General features: G+C 41.0%; 4 protein-coding genes across 9 annotated transcripts; 3 read left to right on the top strand and 1 right to left on the bottom strand.

The window, feature by feature from the left end:
* The first annotated feature begins 216 nt into the window (after window positions 1-216).
* Window positions 217-2933, top strand: LOC125577258 (NAC domain-containing protein 71-like). The gene is made up of 3 exons (XM_048738514.1): window positions 217-582; window positions 762-1033; window positions 1122-2933. Exons 1-3 carry the CDS (start codon window positions 426-428, stop codon window positions 1620-1622), a joined length of 930 nt encoding a protein of 309 aa, XP_048594471.1. The 5' UTR covers window positions 217-425; the 3' UTR covers window positions 1623-2933.
* Window positions 2934-3153: 220 nt separating this feature from the next.
* On the top strand, window positions 3154-5504 carry LOC111199657 (ALA-interacting subunit 3). 2 transcript variants are annotated; one of them, XM_022689681.2, is made up of 8 exons: window positions 3154-3396; window positions 3580-3638; window positions 3712-3786; window positions 3875-3988; window positions 4082-4152; window positions 4388-4685; window positions 4775-5064; window positions 5242-5504. In XM_022689681.2, the coding sequence occupies exons 1-8, from the start codon at window positions 3318-3320 to the stop codon at window positions 5297-5299; spliced, it is 1044 nt and encodes a 347-aa protein (XP_022545402.2). In that variant the 5' UTR covers window positions 3154-3317; the 3' UTR covers window positions 5300-5504. The 2 variants fall into 2 exon arrangements, with proteins under 2 accessions (XP_022545402.2, XP_022545401.2); XM_022689680.2 differs by having other exon boundaries at window positions 3210-3438.
* An 829-nt stretch (window positions 5505-6333) lies between these two features.
* Window positions 6334-11600, bottom strand: LOC106354117 (trafficking protein particle complex subunit 11). 2 transcript variants are annotated; one of them, XM_013793979.3, is made up of 11 exons: window positions 11536-11600; window positions 11262-11313; window positions 10771-11184; window positions 10633-10694; window positions 10443-10548; window positions 10230-10353; window positions 10071-10151; window positions 9626-9967; window positions 9221-9387; window positions 8290-9131; window positions 6334-8042 (listed from the first exon to the last, which is right to left on the bottom strand). In XM_013793979.3, exons 2-11 carry the CDS (start codon window positions 11306-11308, stop codon window positions 6601-6603), a joined length of 3627 nt encoding a protein of 1208 aa, XP_013649433.2. In that variant the 5' UTR covers window positions 11309-11313; window positions 11536-11600; the 3' UTR covers window positions 6334-6600. The 2 variants fall into 2 exon arrangements, with proteins under 2 accessions (XP_013649433.2, XP_013725271.3); XM_013869817.3 differs by having other exon boundaries at window positions 11262-11360; window positions 11536-11575.
* A 130-nt stretch (window positions 11601-11730) lies between these two features.
* LOC111198035 lies at window positions 11731-13927 on the top strand. 4 transcript variants are annotated; one of them, XM_013869820.3, is made up of 7 exons: window positions 11731-12177; window positions 12254-12313; window positions 12398-12646; window positions 12730-12806; window positions 12905-12981; window positions 13054-13186; window positions 13308-13927. In XM_013869820.3, the coding sequence occupies exons 1-7, from the start codon at window positions 11793-11795 to the stop codon at window positions 13461-13463; spliced, it is 1137 nt and encodes a 378-aa protein (XP_013725274.2). In that variant the 5' UTR covers window positions 11731-11792; the 3' UTR covers window positions 13464-13927. The 4 variants fall into 4 exon arrangements, with proteins under 4 accessions (XP_013725274.2, XP_048594470.1, XP_022544880.2 ...); XM_048738513.1 differs by having other exon boundaries at window positions 11737-12177; window positions 13060-13186; XM_022689159.2 differs by having other exon boundaries at window positions 11737-12177; window positions 12709-12806; window positions 13060-13186.
* The last annotated feature ends 791 nt before the right edge of the window (window positions 13928-14718 follow it).

The raw sequence follows: 14718 nt of genomic DNA, 5'->3' as shown, positions 1-14718 counted from the left end.
TAGTGGGAGAAATATTAGCATTTTTATTTTACATAGAAAAAAATCAGTTACTATACAAAACTGTTTTTTTGTCACGAAATACAAAACTGTTTTTCTTTTTAAGCATTTACAGTTTTTCTTTTTTTTTTGGCATTTTTCTATATTTATTTTAATATTTTCCACATGTCAAAAATTTATTTGTTGAGTGACTTGTGCTTTAGTATATAAGGGATGTAATTGCGATGACAAACACTGACCAAAAAGCAAATCCAAAGTAAGACAAAATATTTATATCACAAGATGCCAATCCATTGCTAAACTTTTACACATTCCCATATCATTTTCTCCTATTTATTTATATATACAGCCTCCTTCGTATGTTGTACGTAATAATCAGTAGCTGTAGCTATACTCCTATCTCCCTCCCTCTCTCATATCTACTTTGAATGGCACCGATGAGTTTGCCTCCAGGTTTCAGGTTTCATCCAACAGACGAAGAGCTAGTGGCATACTATCTGGACAGGAAGGTCAACGGCCGAACCATTGAGCTTGAGATTATCCCCGAAGTTGATCTCTATAAATGCGAGCCATGGGATTTGCCTGGTACGTATACATACATGTACTCTCTCTCTCTCTATTTCTCTCTCAATAAGATCATTGACTACACCTAGCCAAGGCTGTATAAATTAGATATTCATTTGCACTTACATTCATATACAAGATGGAGGTGTTTCTTTAACCCTTAATTAATCATATATATATAATTGAATAACGATGAACAGAGAAGTCATTTTTGCCGGGGAACGATATGGAATGGTACTTTTACAGCACAAGGGATAAAAAGTATCCGAATGGGTCTAGGACAAACCGTGCGACCCGAGCGGGTTACTGGAAAGCCACAGGGAAAGATCGTGTAGTAGAATCAAAGAAAATGAAGATGGGGATGAAGAAGACGCTCGTTTATTACCGAGGAAGGGCTCCTCATGGCCTTCGTACTAATTGGGTGATGCATGAATATCGTCTCACTCACCCTACTTCCTCCTCTTCCATCCAGGTACGTAATACTTGTGTTTTTATTTCCCGTGCACCAGATTCATCATATAATTAATATTACTAGTTCTGATAATGCTAACGTAAAACAGGAATCGTATGCATTGTGCCGTGTGTTTAAGAAGAATATACAAATTCCAAAGAGAAAAGAAGAAGAAATGACTACTAGTGTTGGGAAAGAGGAGGAAGAAGAGGAGAAGAAGAAGTGGAAAAAGTATGATGGGGAGAGGATGGAAAGAGAAAGCGAAGAAGTGGAAAGCTTAAAAATAGCATCAGCGGAGACATCCTCATCAGAGCTCACTCAAGGGATCCTTTTAGACGAAGCTAACAGTTCATCCATTTTCGCCCTTCATTTCTCTTCTTCCCTTCTCGACGATCATGATCATCAACTTTTTGAAAACTACCCTCAGCTTCCCTTCCATCCTCCTCTCCCACTCCAAGGTTTCCCTCAGCTCTCTATGAACGAAGCAGAGATCATATCTATGGACAATTCCAAGCAACAAGACTTTCACTACAGAGACTCGATAAACGGGACACTTGACGAGATCTTCTCTTTTGCTTCTTCCTCCGCCACCTTGCCCCCAGCACTTTAATATATAATCCTTATTTTCATTTAATATATAGTCCTTATTTTCATATTCAGACTTCTTTTCTTAACCTACCGAATTATATTTAGATAATTCATATATATCGTTTTTCTTTTCTTTTTGGCTTCTCAATTGGTATAAGTGTAACCTACGACAAAAGGTTTGTGGTTGTTGAGTTTTTTTTTCTGCCACAAAAAAAAAATTAAAATATTCATTTCTAATTTTTTTCAATCTTAAAGAATGTGTGCGTGTGTTATAACTTATAAGTAGTGATTCCGTAGATCAACCTTTGTAATCTACATTGGGTTGGATCCCAAAAACTTAAGAAACAATTTACTTCAATTTTCTTTTCATATCTTTTCATAAGACAATAGTCTCTTAAATACGTACAATAACTGTCTACTAAACAAATGGGAAACGTGAAAGAATGGGAGACAATCCTAGAATATAGGAAACACACATTACCGCATCCACATCTCTAACCAAGTCAATCTTGGTTTACTTTGGTTATCCTTTGGTTATGATCTTATCACATTGTTCTGCCTGTAATCTATATTTTTAGAGGAAATGGATTCTGATAAGCCAATAAAAAGGAGAAAACTTAGAAAAAAGAGATATAAGTTGCAAATGATTTCTGTGAAGATGAGTTTAGGTTCCTGAGGAGATTATCAATATATATACCGAAAGAGGATCGGCCTAGTTTCCTTAAACAAAGGCGTCAGCTCGTGCGGTTCTTGCGTTCTACCACACTATTTTGTTGAGAAGTATAAAGACATGTGGTTTGATGGATGATCTCATGCTTAGCAGTAAGAGCCTTGAATTAATTGCTTCTGTATTCATCACCACTGAACTGAGTTGATATATGTGGAAAAGTAGAGAAAGCTTTAAGGACATGACTTTTAGAAAGTAAGAGCCTTACCCAAGTGTATTTGAATTTCTCATTAATAAAAACGACAAAGTACTTGCAGTGATGTATTGATATAGAAGGAGTAGTCCACACATTAGAAGAAATCAGAGCAAACAATTCTCATTAGTAGTAGAATAAACAAGAAAAACTAATTTGCAATGCTTTCATAGGATACACTCCTCAAATGTATCCCCTTTATCATTCTTAAATGTAATACTAGGAATTAATATCTTAAGAGCATTCATATTAAAAAAAATATGAAAAAATATATATACTTTTAAGATGAATATCTATTAAATGAAAATTCTATTCATATATATTTTTATGATCAATTGTATTTTTTTTATAACAAAAATTTAAACCATTGATTACAAATTTTTAATTGCGAGATTTTTAATAATTTTAGTAATTTAAAATCGTTTTTAAAAATTTAAAATATACAAAATATCTAAAATTTTGTTATAGTGAATATGATTTAATAATATAAAATGGTGAATGACATTTTTATCCACGAATAATTTCCTAGTTTTTTATATCATACGATAGGCCAGCCTGAACGTACGATAACAAGGGCCGTGTGTCTCTTTGTAAGAAAGTCTGAGGAAATAGAAAAGATAAAGCCCACAATATAGGCCTATGTGTTGATCGTGAATTGAATTGAACTGAATGATGGTTTCACAGAGCAGAGGAAGCACGACGATTTAGTAGGGCTTCGACGAACCCCGATTCAGGTGGTTTTCCGTCGATCTCGCTCTCCCCAGATTTCAGAATCATCCTTGATCGTTTTCTCCGCGATGAGTTCCAATATGGCGTCGTCGAGTGCCGGATCGGGAGATTCTTCCGCTGCCAGGAAGAATTCGAAGCGGCCCAAGTGTATAGATTATTCCTCTGCCTTGTTATCGTTGACTCTTCTTGGTTGGGTCTTATTAATCGATTTGGATGTTTGTTTCGATCGCTGTTTTTTTTTCTTTTTGTGAAAACAATCCTTGTTTCACTATTTGAATTGACCCAAAATTCTTTTTTACTTTAAGCAAAATCATCCTTGATTCGTTGCAGATTCCAAGTTCACACAACAGGAGCTTCCAGCTTGCAAGCCCATTCTTACGCCTGGCTGGGTAAAGCAGCAGCAATCTTCCCCTTTTCTAATCTCGTTAGAGATCATCAATCTTTTCCTTTTTTTTGCTGCAGGTGATTTCGACATTTTTGATAGTCAGTGTCATCTTTATTCCCCTTGGAGTTATCTCTCTTTTCGCTTCCCAGGATGTACGTCACCCCCTTTCCTTTCCTACATTCCTAGGCTTCCCCCCCTTTCTCACTCACGTGTTTCGTTTCGTTTCTCATTGCTGGCTAGGTTGTGGAGATCGTTGATCGGTATGATAATGATTGCATTCCTGCACCTGCTAGGACTAACAAGGTTGCTTTTATTCAAGGAGCTGCTCCTAAATCTTGTAACCGAACTCTAACAGTCTGTCCCTCCCTTATGCATCTACCCACCCCCTTTTTTTCTCTTTTTGTATTTGTGTTGTTTACTTTTCCTTTTGTCCATTGCCATTCTTAGGTGACCAAGCGTATGAAGCAGCCTATCTATGTTTACTACCAGCTTGAAAACTTCTACCAGAATCACCGAAGGTATTCATTCATTCATCTTGACAACCAAACCTTAATACTCCTCCTCATGTAGTTTTGGCATTAGTATGAGTCACATTCATCTTGGTGGTAGTATTTTGTCTTTGACCTAGAATGGAAGGTGTGGGTTCTTTATGGATATCAAGATTGATATGATGGTGTAGGAGTGTACCACTGTTTTATCTATCTAACTTTGATTGTTTTTGTATAGTTCTAATCGATCAGTGTCTATGAACAGGTATGTGAAAAGCAGAAGTGATTCACAGCTGAGAAGTCCAAAATTCGAGAATCAAATTAGCGCATGCAAGCCTGAGGATGATGCTGGTGGGAAGCCGATTGTGCCATGTGGTCTCATTGCTTGGAGTCTTTTTAATGATACCTACACTTTATCAAGAAATAATACACCCCTTGCTGTGAACAAAAAAGGCATTGCCTGGAAGAGCGACAAGGAGCACAAGTTTGGGAACAAAGTCTTCCCCAAGAATTTTCAAAAGGGGAACCTCACTGGTGGTGCCACTCTAAATCCAGATATACCGGTAAAAACCTCAAATACTAGACATCAGTCCATTGAAAAATTCGACGTGGATGCTTAGCAACTTGTCATCTTTCTTCCTCTTTTCTTCAGCTTAGTGAACAAGAAGATCTCATCGTGTGGATGAGAACTGCAGCATTGCCAACATTTAGAAAACTCTACGGGAAGATAGAGACCGACCTTGAGAATGGTGACACCATACAGGTTACGCTGCAGAACAACTATAACACTTACAGTTTTAGTGGGAAGAAGAAGCTTGTTTTGTCGACAACGAGCTGGCTGGGTGGGAAGAACGATTTCCTCGGCATTGCTTACCTGACAGTTGGCGGGATCTGCTTCTTTTTGGCCCTCGCATTTACCATCATGTACCTTGTGAAACCCAGGTAGGAAGATCCCTTCAAATGTATTTTTTTTTTGTTGCAATGGTATCGCTCATATGCTAAACCCTGATTGTTGGAGTGTCGTTTATTTAACAAAAGATTTATTCTTGTGCATTCTCCCACCTATCTTAGACTGTCATGCTGTGTAACAAATATGTACTTTTTTTTTTTTAATTTCAGGCGACTTGGGGATCCGTCCTACTTGTCATGGAATAGAAATCCTGGTGGAGGTCGTTAACAAGCTTGGGGAGGGAGAGAGAGCTCAGCTCTGCTCTGCGTGTGTAAATCTTGTGTGTCCATGTATACCTACTTTACATTGAAATCCTTGCTTTGCAAAATGCTTGAAATCCACATATTTATTACTTTGTTGTTGTTCCAAACATTACTTTTGTCCCAACAAACCTCTCTTCTGTTATTTTCTTATAACCATTCACATTCACAGATTTATTGTGTGTTTGTATAACCATCGCAATTCTAAAAATTTGGCAACTGAAACCCGCAGACAAAAGGTATGTATTGAAGCTTGTTGAAACCAAAACTCAAGAGCTATCAAAGCAGCCGAAGAAGAATATTGGATACTGGCCTTGAGGGTAAGACGAGCTCCTGCCTCCCTCACCACTGTGATCTTCCTTCCCGCCATTGCTGCAGCTCTCTGAAAAATGCCCAAGAACTTTCCGCTCTGTGTCATCCCCCCCCCCCCCCCCCCTGAACATGAGCATGTCAATCATAAGACCTCCACTACCTGTAAACAAGTTGAGATATCTGTATATTCCTGCCGCTGTGTTTTGAGAAACACTAAAAGAAAAGATAACAAGAAGTCCAAGTCACCTTCACCTTTTTCCTTGGAGCTAGCATAGGAGGGTCTAGGATGACCATGTCCCATGACAGAGCACCCTTCACGAATTCAGTCGAATCTTGTTTGAAGAAAACAACCTTTCATGGATCCATATGGTTGAAGATTACATTCTCTCTGGCGAGCTCGAAAGCAGGTAAAGATGAATCAAAATCAAGGACACTGGTAGCACCTTGCATTTAGTGGGAATCCACCACTATAGCAGCCAAGATCAAGAACTCCTTTACCAGCAGAGATGGTTGATATGAAGTGACGGTTTACACGTTGATCTGTGTAGAACATCAGGTAACAAACGCACACTGTAACTGTAACGTGTGTTTCCACCTGAAAATTATTTTGATTGGTTCAAAACAAGCCACAGATTAGTTTTCTCATGAAGGGTGGTGCGTTCCATTAAATAACGTCGTGCAATGTGACAGTCTGGTAAACCTTATTGAAGCATTATTAAGTTACTGTAACAAAACATTTGTTGTTTTTTCTACTACTAAATAAAATTGTGATTTTGTGTGTCTGAGAGTTCTCCCAACAAAAAAAGAAAGCCAATTATTATCAACATAAGAAAATACAAAAGACAACATAGCAGACACCCCAGGTAAGAAAATTAGCAAACTGACAGAATATGTGTTTACTCACTGCAGATGGGTGAAACTGCACATCCGGAAACCCAACTCGCACGTGAAGTTGCACTACTTGGCAGTGGAGTTGGCCTGTGGCGCTGAGGGAAACACAAAGACACTTGAAGCAATCGTAGATGGCTGAAACTCAGCAGAATATCGCACTGATGTCAAAGTAATTTTGGGGAGTTGCTGTTGACCGCAAGTCAAGGGCACTAGCTTATAACTTAAGACGTGTTCTGACTTGGGAAGGACTGAAACCGTATTGCTGTGAGACCCAGACAGGACAAAACTCTGTGCATCAGCCAGAGCAAACTTTGCTTCTTGGAGCAACTGTGTCTGGTTGCAGATTGTAATGGCGTATGTGAAGGATTCTCCAAGAATCGCATACGGAGGACAGTTCAAACTCATGACCAGTGGTGATGCATCCACATTTACCTCAGCGAGTTTGTGCTTTGTTGAAACACATGCATCTTCTGTGTAATCTCCCTGCCTCCTCCATTTCATATGTACTGATCCCAAACTAAGCTTTGGAGTTCTCATCGTTGGTATGACTGTGAAAACCTTTTTGAACTCTTCTCCTGGCGCAAGATTAGCAGAATCTGAGGTTTCTCCACCCCCACCCCCCTGCTGAATCAAACATGAAGTTTTCCCTTGCTCATCATCCAATTCAATCGACATGCACATCAGTTTCAGTGCTATCTCTGTGCAATTTTTGGCGCTGACAACTAACACGCTTTTTTCGTTCAGCGGCAGAGAAGACATGTCTTCAGAATCAGGGGCTGGCTTGATCCTATTGAGCAATAGGTGATCCCTTCTATATGGCAACATAAACCGATTGGTAATGAAAAGAGGCATCTTCCCTTCAATCTGTAAGCTCTTGTGTATGTGAACTTTCTGGGCATTGGCTTCATTTCCTTGTGGCAAATAACCCAATGACACAAAAAGCATAACCGGCTTGGCTCTGTGCCACTTGATTTCTAGTTTGCAGGACCATGATTCCCCTTCCTTCAGGTCTGGAACAGAAACCAGCCCAAAAGATTGCTGTATTTTCTTTATGTTCCCTGTTTCAGACTCAGATTCATCGTTGCCCTCTGCCCCATCAATACCACATATTTCCACATGATGGCTTTCTAAAGAGAATGGTTCTGCTTCTCTTGGGCTAAACAAACCACCACCACCCACATCAACTAGATTGATCTTCAATTCACCACTGTGTACGGCATGACCCTTTGACGTTACCACAATAGGCATCGTAAAGTTTTCTCCAACTAGGGCGGGACCAGAGGCACCTAGACTGACGTCCACCTGTGGTTCAGGCTCTTCAACCTGAGTAGCTTTCTGACCAAAGACTGCAAGAATTGGGTCCTTTGTTGGCAAAGACTGCACACAATTCTCATGCTTCCAGACAGGCGAATCCTCCATTGCAGCAGGACTCTCAGCTCTTGAACAGATCGTGAAACGAGGCCCCAATTTTGCGAGAACAGAAAGACACTCAAGCTTGCCGCTTTGCTCTGCAGATAAGAAAACAAATGTAAGGCAATCAAAATCCTAAAAGCAAAGGGAAAACCAAGTATATACCAGATTACGCATTGATTCCATAATATAGATACAAATTCTCAAGATTTACATTCAGTTCTGTCAATTGGTGTAACTATGATTTCAAAAATCCCTACCAGGTTTGACTTCTAATGGATAGACTGCAAATATGCACCAGTGTGAGGGACAAAAACAACACTCTTTTAATGAAATCACACTAACCAGGCTTGATTGCATACGTTAACCTTAGCCAATTATTTGGCACAAGCACTAGCGACTGCTCATTCTCTACTTGGCTACCACTTTGGACAGTGCTAGACGGAGAAGCCACAAGAGGCTTCTGGGAATTCCTGACAACAAAATTGCACGTAGATTGATTGAACTGAACTTCTAGATGATCTATTTCGACTGGGAGAGGTAGATGAGAAAGAAGTGACAACGTAATAGAGCACAAAGCACGAGGCTTGATCATTTGCTCATGAAAAGCAACCGAAGCTAGGAGAACAGGTCTTAGAGGACTGACGAGATCAATCTCAAGATGAAGAGGGCTATCACTGGCTAATTTGAACCCACTTTCTTCGGTAGATGATATCAGCTCAGTTTCACGACACATAAGAGTAAACACTTCTCTATGTATACTTTCTCTTCTTGAAACAGTTGCAGGACCCCCAGGACCGTATGTTTTGTCTCTCAAGTTCCCAAAGTCGTCACAAGATGTTACAGGCAGTGCAACCATTTCAAGGGACAACTCTACAAAAGTTTTAAGCGCACCAAGGTTTCTCGAACACTCCCTTAGGTAACCCAATACCTCCCAGAGCAAAGATACCCAACCTTCTTGTCTGTACAAGTTTGCAGCAATATCAAAAAAGAATTTTGCGTTGCTGGGATCAGATAATCCAAAGTACTCCCGGGCTATTTCAAATGCACAAAAAGCAGCCATCCTCCGGGATTTAAGGTTGGTAAACGATTCATAAGATTTCTTCAGCCAAGCAACAATTTCAAAGGAACCTTGAAATCGCTTTGCTTCTGAAATTGCATACCGTATGTACTCTTCATCCGTTATACTGCCAAAACATTAGTAAATCATACCTTAGTAGGGGGTAGCTTTGCTAAGTTGTGTGTTTACACATATATGTGGGGTGGATATACTTACAAGTGGAGTGTTAACGCTTCTCCCTTCTCACGTAACTGAGAAAACTGACCCACATAGACCGAAGGAGTAATGGACTCTGAGCTGCCACCAATTTGTTGAGCTGCCACGGACATTGACAACAACAGCTCCAGCGCAGATTTCTTATTCTGCAAGTAATGAGCAGCCAACTGCAGGAAGAAGAAGTTAAGAACATATTATACCTTCGGCATAGTGCACTAGGAACATAATGAGTTGAGAAAATTTTGAGAAAGAGGAACAAATGTAATGGATGAAAAATCCAGCATTTGTTTTGAGATAGGTGTATAATATTGTTTGGGAAAAATGATAACCACATACATACAAATTGAACATTAAATGCAGCATTAAGCGTAGATTATGTTCTGAGTACGAGAAAAATGGACTGACCTGATAATAATAGGCAGGATAAAACTCAAATTCAGTCAAAGGTATCTCTGCAGTTCCTTGGTTTAAGGATGAAAAATTCTGAACAGTAGCTGAGCTTGTCTCCAGCAACTCAGCAAAGACAAGAAACTGCCTACTCATCCATTCCCAGTGGAGAAAATTATATTCGGTGGATCCAACAACCTTGTCATATGATGACTTATGTTGATGAAACCATATGACGGCTTCTGAGAGCTTTCCACCGTGCAACAAAAGCGTAGATATCTTGAAATGCAATTGCTCAGCTATGGTCTTAATCTCGACCAAGCGTTGAATTGGAGGCAACCTAGTTGACGTGCCGATCATCTGTTTGCATAAAACCAAAAACCACCACATATGCATGCAACAAGTAGGAGAGAAACAGAAGAGAGAGTAGGGTAGGGTGAGATGAGTAGGAAAGAAAGAGGACCTCGTGCAAGGAATGGTAGGCGTCCTCATAGAACTTCAAAGCCTCACCCCAATCTCTACGAAACTCAGCATATACAGCGACCTAGCATCATAGCAGAGCACGGATGAGGCCTCCTTTGAAACAAAAATGATGAAGAGGAAAGTGAAAAAGGTTACTTACTTTGAAACAATAGCGAACAATCAAATCAAGAGAAGTGGAACTTCTTTTTTCAATGCGACTTTTGATTCTCCTAGCTTCTTCTCTGTAATAGGAAAGGGCCAAATCTGAAAACGCAGAGGCGATTCTGCAAAAACATATAGCTAGCGTGAAGGGAAAACCTGGGGGTAGTGTGATAAAGATTAAAGAGGAGGAGAAGAAGAAATGTATGGGTACCTGGGGAGGGAGAGAGGGAGTTCAGAGTGGTTGAGGAAGAGGACGTACTTAGAATCTAATTCGGCACGCTTTCGCAATGCCAGTAGACGATCTTCGCTAATAACCTCTGCTAGAGCAAGTCATGAAAGGGGTAATAAGCAGCAGAGGGAGGATATTGTTAAAAAAAAAAGAAGAAAAGGGAGGGCTATACCATGGGGAGAAGACTGGACTACAACGACCACAAGTTTGATGTTTTTGGGACGGATAACGGATCTGTGTAATGTAGAGAGAGAGTGTTAGTTAATCTTGAGAGACGATAAAAATAAGGAGAGAGGAGAGGAGGACGTACTTGAGGGTGTCGAGATTGGAGCAGACCTGTAGCCATTGAGTAGGATCGCCGGAGATGTGATTGGAGGGGAAGAAGGCGGCGACAAGAGCAGGGACCTTGGTGCGATGCTTAAGCAACCAGTCCCGTTTCAAGATGCCTCCGGAAGGAACAGCGGCAGAAGGGGAGGAGGAAGAGTCGGAGCTTAGAGGATCTCTGAAGGAAGGGTTGTTGATCACGTCACGATGAGCAAGGAGGAGGAGAGGGAGATGGGAGAAGTCGGGGAAGGCGAGAGCGTTGATGGGAGGCTGCTGGGAGTGGAGATGGTTAGTAATGGAGGAGTGTAGCTCTGAGCATCCGAAGAGAGCCACCAGACTTACGGGCGGCGTCCTGAGCTCTTCCGGGTATTCCTCCTCCATCATCTTACTTCCCTCGAGTCTGCACCCGTATATAAATAACAATTACCCAAAATCACAAGAGAGGAGGATCCAACTACTAATCTTAGTAGGACTTACACTTGATTGAGCTTCTTCTGTGTACCTTCTGGTGCCGATCCTGCCATGACTCCTATAACAATCCCCCCAAGAAGAAGAAACTTAAAGACACCAAATAGGCTTTAAAAGAAAAAGAATAGCCAAGCGATTAGTAATGTAATGTCAACAAGTCTAATATCATAGATACACAAGTCTCTCCATAAAAGCATTTAAGAGTTGAAAATCAAAAGGCAAAAAGCTATATGGATCAAATTGAAAAAAACTCGAATCGGATCCAAATCAGATAGAATCTAACCTTGAGGTTGAGTTTTGAAGGAGGAGAGTCTTCTTCCCAACTCGGATCTGATACCGAAGAGAAGAGCCTTGCTGGTCTAGAGAGAGAGAGAGCAATTAAATGGGCTACGTGCTATCTCTTATTGGGCTGGACATTTATATTTTGGGCCACAGTCGAATATGATGGATGATGTTCCTGAGTAAGAAGTTAAGGGGCCAATCAATCAATTATATGAATAATAATATCTTTTGCACATTCCGGCGAGCGAGAGAGCGAAAATGGCCTCCTTGTCTCCGTCGTCGTCGTCTCTCCTCAGAAACCTCATTCTGACGCCTTCTCCTCATCCCTTTTCCCGGCCAATCTTTGTGGGCGGCTCACGGAGGAGGCATCTGGTGCAGAGACTCAGCGCGCTCAGGGAATGGAGGGAGTACGAAGACGCTGTCAAGAGAAAAGATCTGGCCGGGGCTCTCAGATTCCTCAAAACCGTCCAAGTCATCGATAAACAGGCAGCTGAATCCATATATATTGCGGCGGCACCGGCTCTTGATTGGGAGGTGTTGGATGCGTGTTTGAATGCAGATGATATGAGACTGGTTGGGAGTGCTTTTAGGTTTCTCAAGGACAGAGGTCTACTCCCCAACTTCGCCAAGTTTTCCAATATTGGTAACTCCCTCGAATCCTTTCTTTCTTCCCCTTTGATTGATCGATCAATCCCCATTTCATTTCATGTCATTGTCAGTTCTGGAGGGCCCAAGAGAAGTCACACCTACTGTCCTCAAGTCTGCAACTGGCTTGGAAGGTCTCTTCACTGAGTTCACTCTCCTTTGATTTGATTTGATTCATTCATTCATTACTCTTTATGGCATTCAATTTCTATTTTCAGTGAATAAACTTGCACCCAAGAAGTGGGGTCTCTCTGATAGCTCCAGCATTGCTCTCGCTGCTTTTCTCGGTGGAGTCTCCTATCTTCTTTCTCAGGACATTGATCTCCGCCCTAACCTTGCTGCCATTTTGGGTCTTGCTTTTTTGGATTCCCTTCTTCTCGGTGGTACCTGCTTTGCCCAAATCTCATGCTTCTGGCCTCCCCATAAGCGTCGTGTCATTGTTCACGAAGCTGGTCATCTTCTTGTTGGTAATGCTATTGATTTTCTTTTTTATTTGCGTGGTCCTTTTTTGTGGCTTAACTGTTTGTAGCTTCTCTGTGCTGTGGTGCAGCATACCTCATGGGCTGCCCTATCCGTGGTGTCATTTTGGATCCCATTGTTGCCATGCAAATGGGAGTTCAGGGACAGGTTCTTTTCACTTTGTATGCTTTAATGGTGTCGTGTGATTCTATGCACTCTTTCAGCTACAAATGCAACCGTTTTCTGTACTCAAATTGTCATCGCAGGCTGGAACCCAGTTCTGGGATCAAAAGATGGAGAGTGAGATTGCTGAGGGGCGGCTTAGCGGTAGCTCATTTGATAGGTGAGATTGCTAGCTAAGCTCTTCTTCTTTCCCTCTCATTCACAACCCTGATGGTGGTTCCGTTTCTCTTAGGTATAGCATGGTTCTTTTTGCTGGTATTGCAGCTGAAGCACTTGTTTATGGTGAGGCTGAGGGTGGGGAGAATGATGAAAATCTCTTCAGGAGCATCTCAGTTCTTCTCGAACCACCATTATCCGTAGCTCAGGTCAGGTCTTGTGAAAATCATACATCTGATGACACTAGTATACTACTCGCTTCCACTTTTCTTGCACCAGTCTACAGATTGTTAAGCATTGCGAATGTGTACGTTTTATTATACGCTGCAGATGTCGAATCAAGCCAGGTGGTCTGTCCTACAATCTTACAATCTGCTCAAGTGGCACAAGGCGGCACATCGGGCCGCTGTTGAAGCTTTGCAAGTGGGAAGTCCTCTTAGCGTTGTGATACGAAGGATTGAGGAAGCCATGTCTCCAAGCAGGTGACTGCAGCTCAATTACTCTCATAAGGACGGCACCATAATTTGGAATTTATCGAGACAGAAGCAGATAAATTCAGAAATAAACTACCTGGCTGCAACCGGAATGGCGACAAAGATGTTGTATTTTTGGATCCATGTTCAAGTAAGTTAAGTTTTTATCCACTGAGGGAGATGTTGAGGACGTGATAATGGCAGTTCTCTTGCCTTATTCACATGTTCAAGCAAGCTTTTGATAGCTTCAAGAAATTGGTTATAGATTAACAATCACTTGAAAACTGTGTAGTTAGTTGCATTATTGTATCTAAACATAAAGTGTGCTAATACAAGCAGGGACCTCTATTATTCTTGTTGTTGCTTTTATTTAATTTTGAGAAAGGAAACTTGCATTGCTGTCTGTTTAATCTAAGTTCAGTCAAACGATTATTTATATGTTTTGTGGGTGTTAACGAAGACGTTTTATTTAAGTTATCGGATGAGTTGCAAGAGTTCAGGTCTGGAAACGGGAAGAAAAATCTAATACTTTGGTCGAAACAATGATCGAAGAGATAAATTCTAGTTCTAGCCATTTTAGTGTTGTGTGCTTGATTTCGGATGCCGTTCTCTTTTCTCCTCGTCCTTTCTGTATATTCGATGTCCCAAAGTGCTTCTCGGTCTTGACCTAGTTTGTCTGGACCAAAAATGGTCTAGGCCGAAATGTCATGGGCGAGATGTCCTAATCTGGACCGGAAATCAATCTGTTGGACCTTGACAAGGGAATGTCTCCTCCAACAATTGCCATACACACTTTGACGATGATATGCACCATTATACTAGAAATGGAAAACACCATGAGGACAGTGTTAGGTTACTTACGTTAAGGAAAAAAACTAATACATGATGATTATGGTGTTGCACGAAGGCATCATCATCCCCTGCTGCTGCAGTAGTATGGCAGAGAGCCTTCCACCCTGCCTTCCACCCTTGGTATTGGTTAACGCCTGTCTCAATGTTTAAGCAGGCCCAGTGCATAAATAATGTAAAATAATTTCAAAAATGACCATAAATTTTAAAAACGGGCCCTAAATTATAACTAAAATTAAGTAAAAATTTTGGGGCCCAGTGCAAATGCACCTTGGGCACACCCATAGAACCGGGCCTGCCCTAATCCCCCTTCTTTCAGCTCATCCCTGGGGATTATGTCAACCAAGAAATCAAACACGTCTGCTCTCTATTAAAAGGAAGTTGGGGATTCATAAACTTGCATAAAAATGAGCGCATGC

This window comes from Brassica napus, chromosome A8, assembly GCF_020379485.1.
Source record: "Brassica napus cultivar Da-Ae chromosome A8, Da-Ae, whole genome shotgun sequence".
Classification (NCBI taxonomy): Eukaryota; Viridiplantae; Streptophyta; class Magnoliopsida; order Brassicales; family Brassicaceae; genus Brassica; species Brassica napus.
This window is presented reverse-complemented; position numbering and strand designations above follow the sequence as displayed.

What these genes read in the sequence shown, in the direction of transcription:
- LOC125577258 (XM_048738514.1), top strand. Translation starts at nt 426, where the DNA reads ATGGCACCGATGAGTTTGCCTCCAGGTTTCAGGTTTCATCCAACAGAC. An exon ending in CGAGCCATGGGATTTGCCTG is followed by an intron (nt 583 to 761) that starts GTACGTATACAT and finishes AACGATGAACAG; the next exon opens with AGAAGTCATTTTTGCCGGGG. An exon ending in CTTCCTCCTCTTCCATCCAG is followed by an intron (nt 1,034 to 1,121) that starts GTACGTAATACT and finishes AACGTAAAACAG; the next exon opens with GAATCGTATGCATTGTGCCG.
- LOC111199657 (XM_022689680.2), top strand. Translation starts at nt 3,318, where the DNA reads ATGAGTTCCAATATGGCGTCGTCGAGTGCCGGATCGGGAGATTCTTCC. An exon ending in TTCTACCAGAATCACCGAAG is followed by an intron (nt 4,153 to 4,387) that starts GTATTCATTCAT and finishes GTCTATGAACAG; the next exon opens with GTATGTGAAAAGCAGAAGTG. An exon ending in CTCTAAATCCAGATATACCG is followed by an intron (nt 4,686 to 4,774) that starts GTAAAAACCTCA and finishes TCTTTTCTTCAG; the next exon opens with CTTAGTGAACAAGAAGATCT.
- LOC106354117 (XM_013793979.3), bottom strand. Translation starts at nt 11,308, where the DNA reads ATGGCAGGATCGGCACCAGAAGGTACACAGAAGAAGCTCAATCAAGT. An exon ending in AGTCCAGTCTTCTCCCCATG is followed by an intron (nt 10,549 to 10,632) that starts GTATAGCCCTCC and finishes TTGCTCTAGCAG; the next exon opens with AGGTTATTAGCGAAGATCGT. An exon ending in TTGTTCGCTATTGTTTCAAA is followed by an intron (nt 10,152 to 10,229) that starts GTAAGTAACCTT and finishes CTATGATGCTAG; the next exon opens with GTCGCTGTATATGCTGAGTT.
- LOC111198035 (XM_022689158.2), top strand. Translation starts at nt 11,793, where the DNA reads ATGGCCTCCTTGTCTCCGTCGTCGTCGTCTCTCCTCAGAAACCTCATT. An exon ending in GTCTGCAACTGGCTTGGAAG is followed by an intron (nt 12,314 to 12,397) that starts GTCTCTTCACTG and finishes TTCTATTTTCAG; the next exon opens with TGAATAAACTTGCACCCAAG. An exon ending in AAATGGGAGTTCAGGGACAG is followed by an intron (nt 12,807 to 12,904) that starts GTTCTTTTCACT and finishes TTGTCATCGCAG; the next exon opens with GCTGGAACCCAGTTCTGGGA.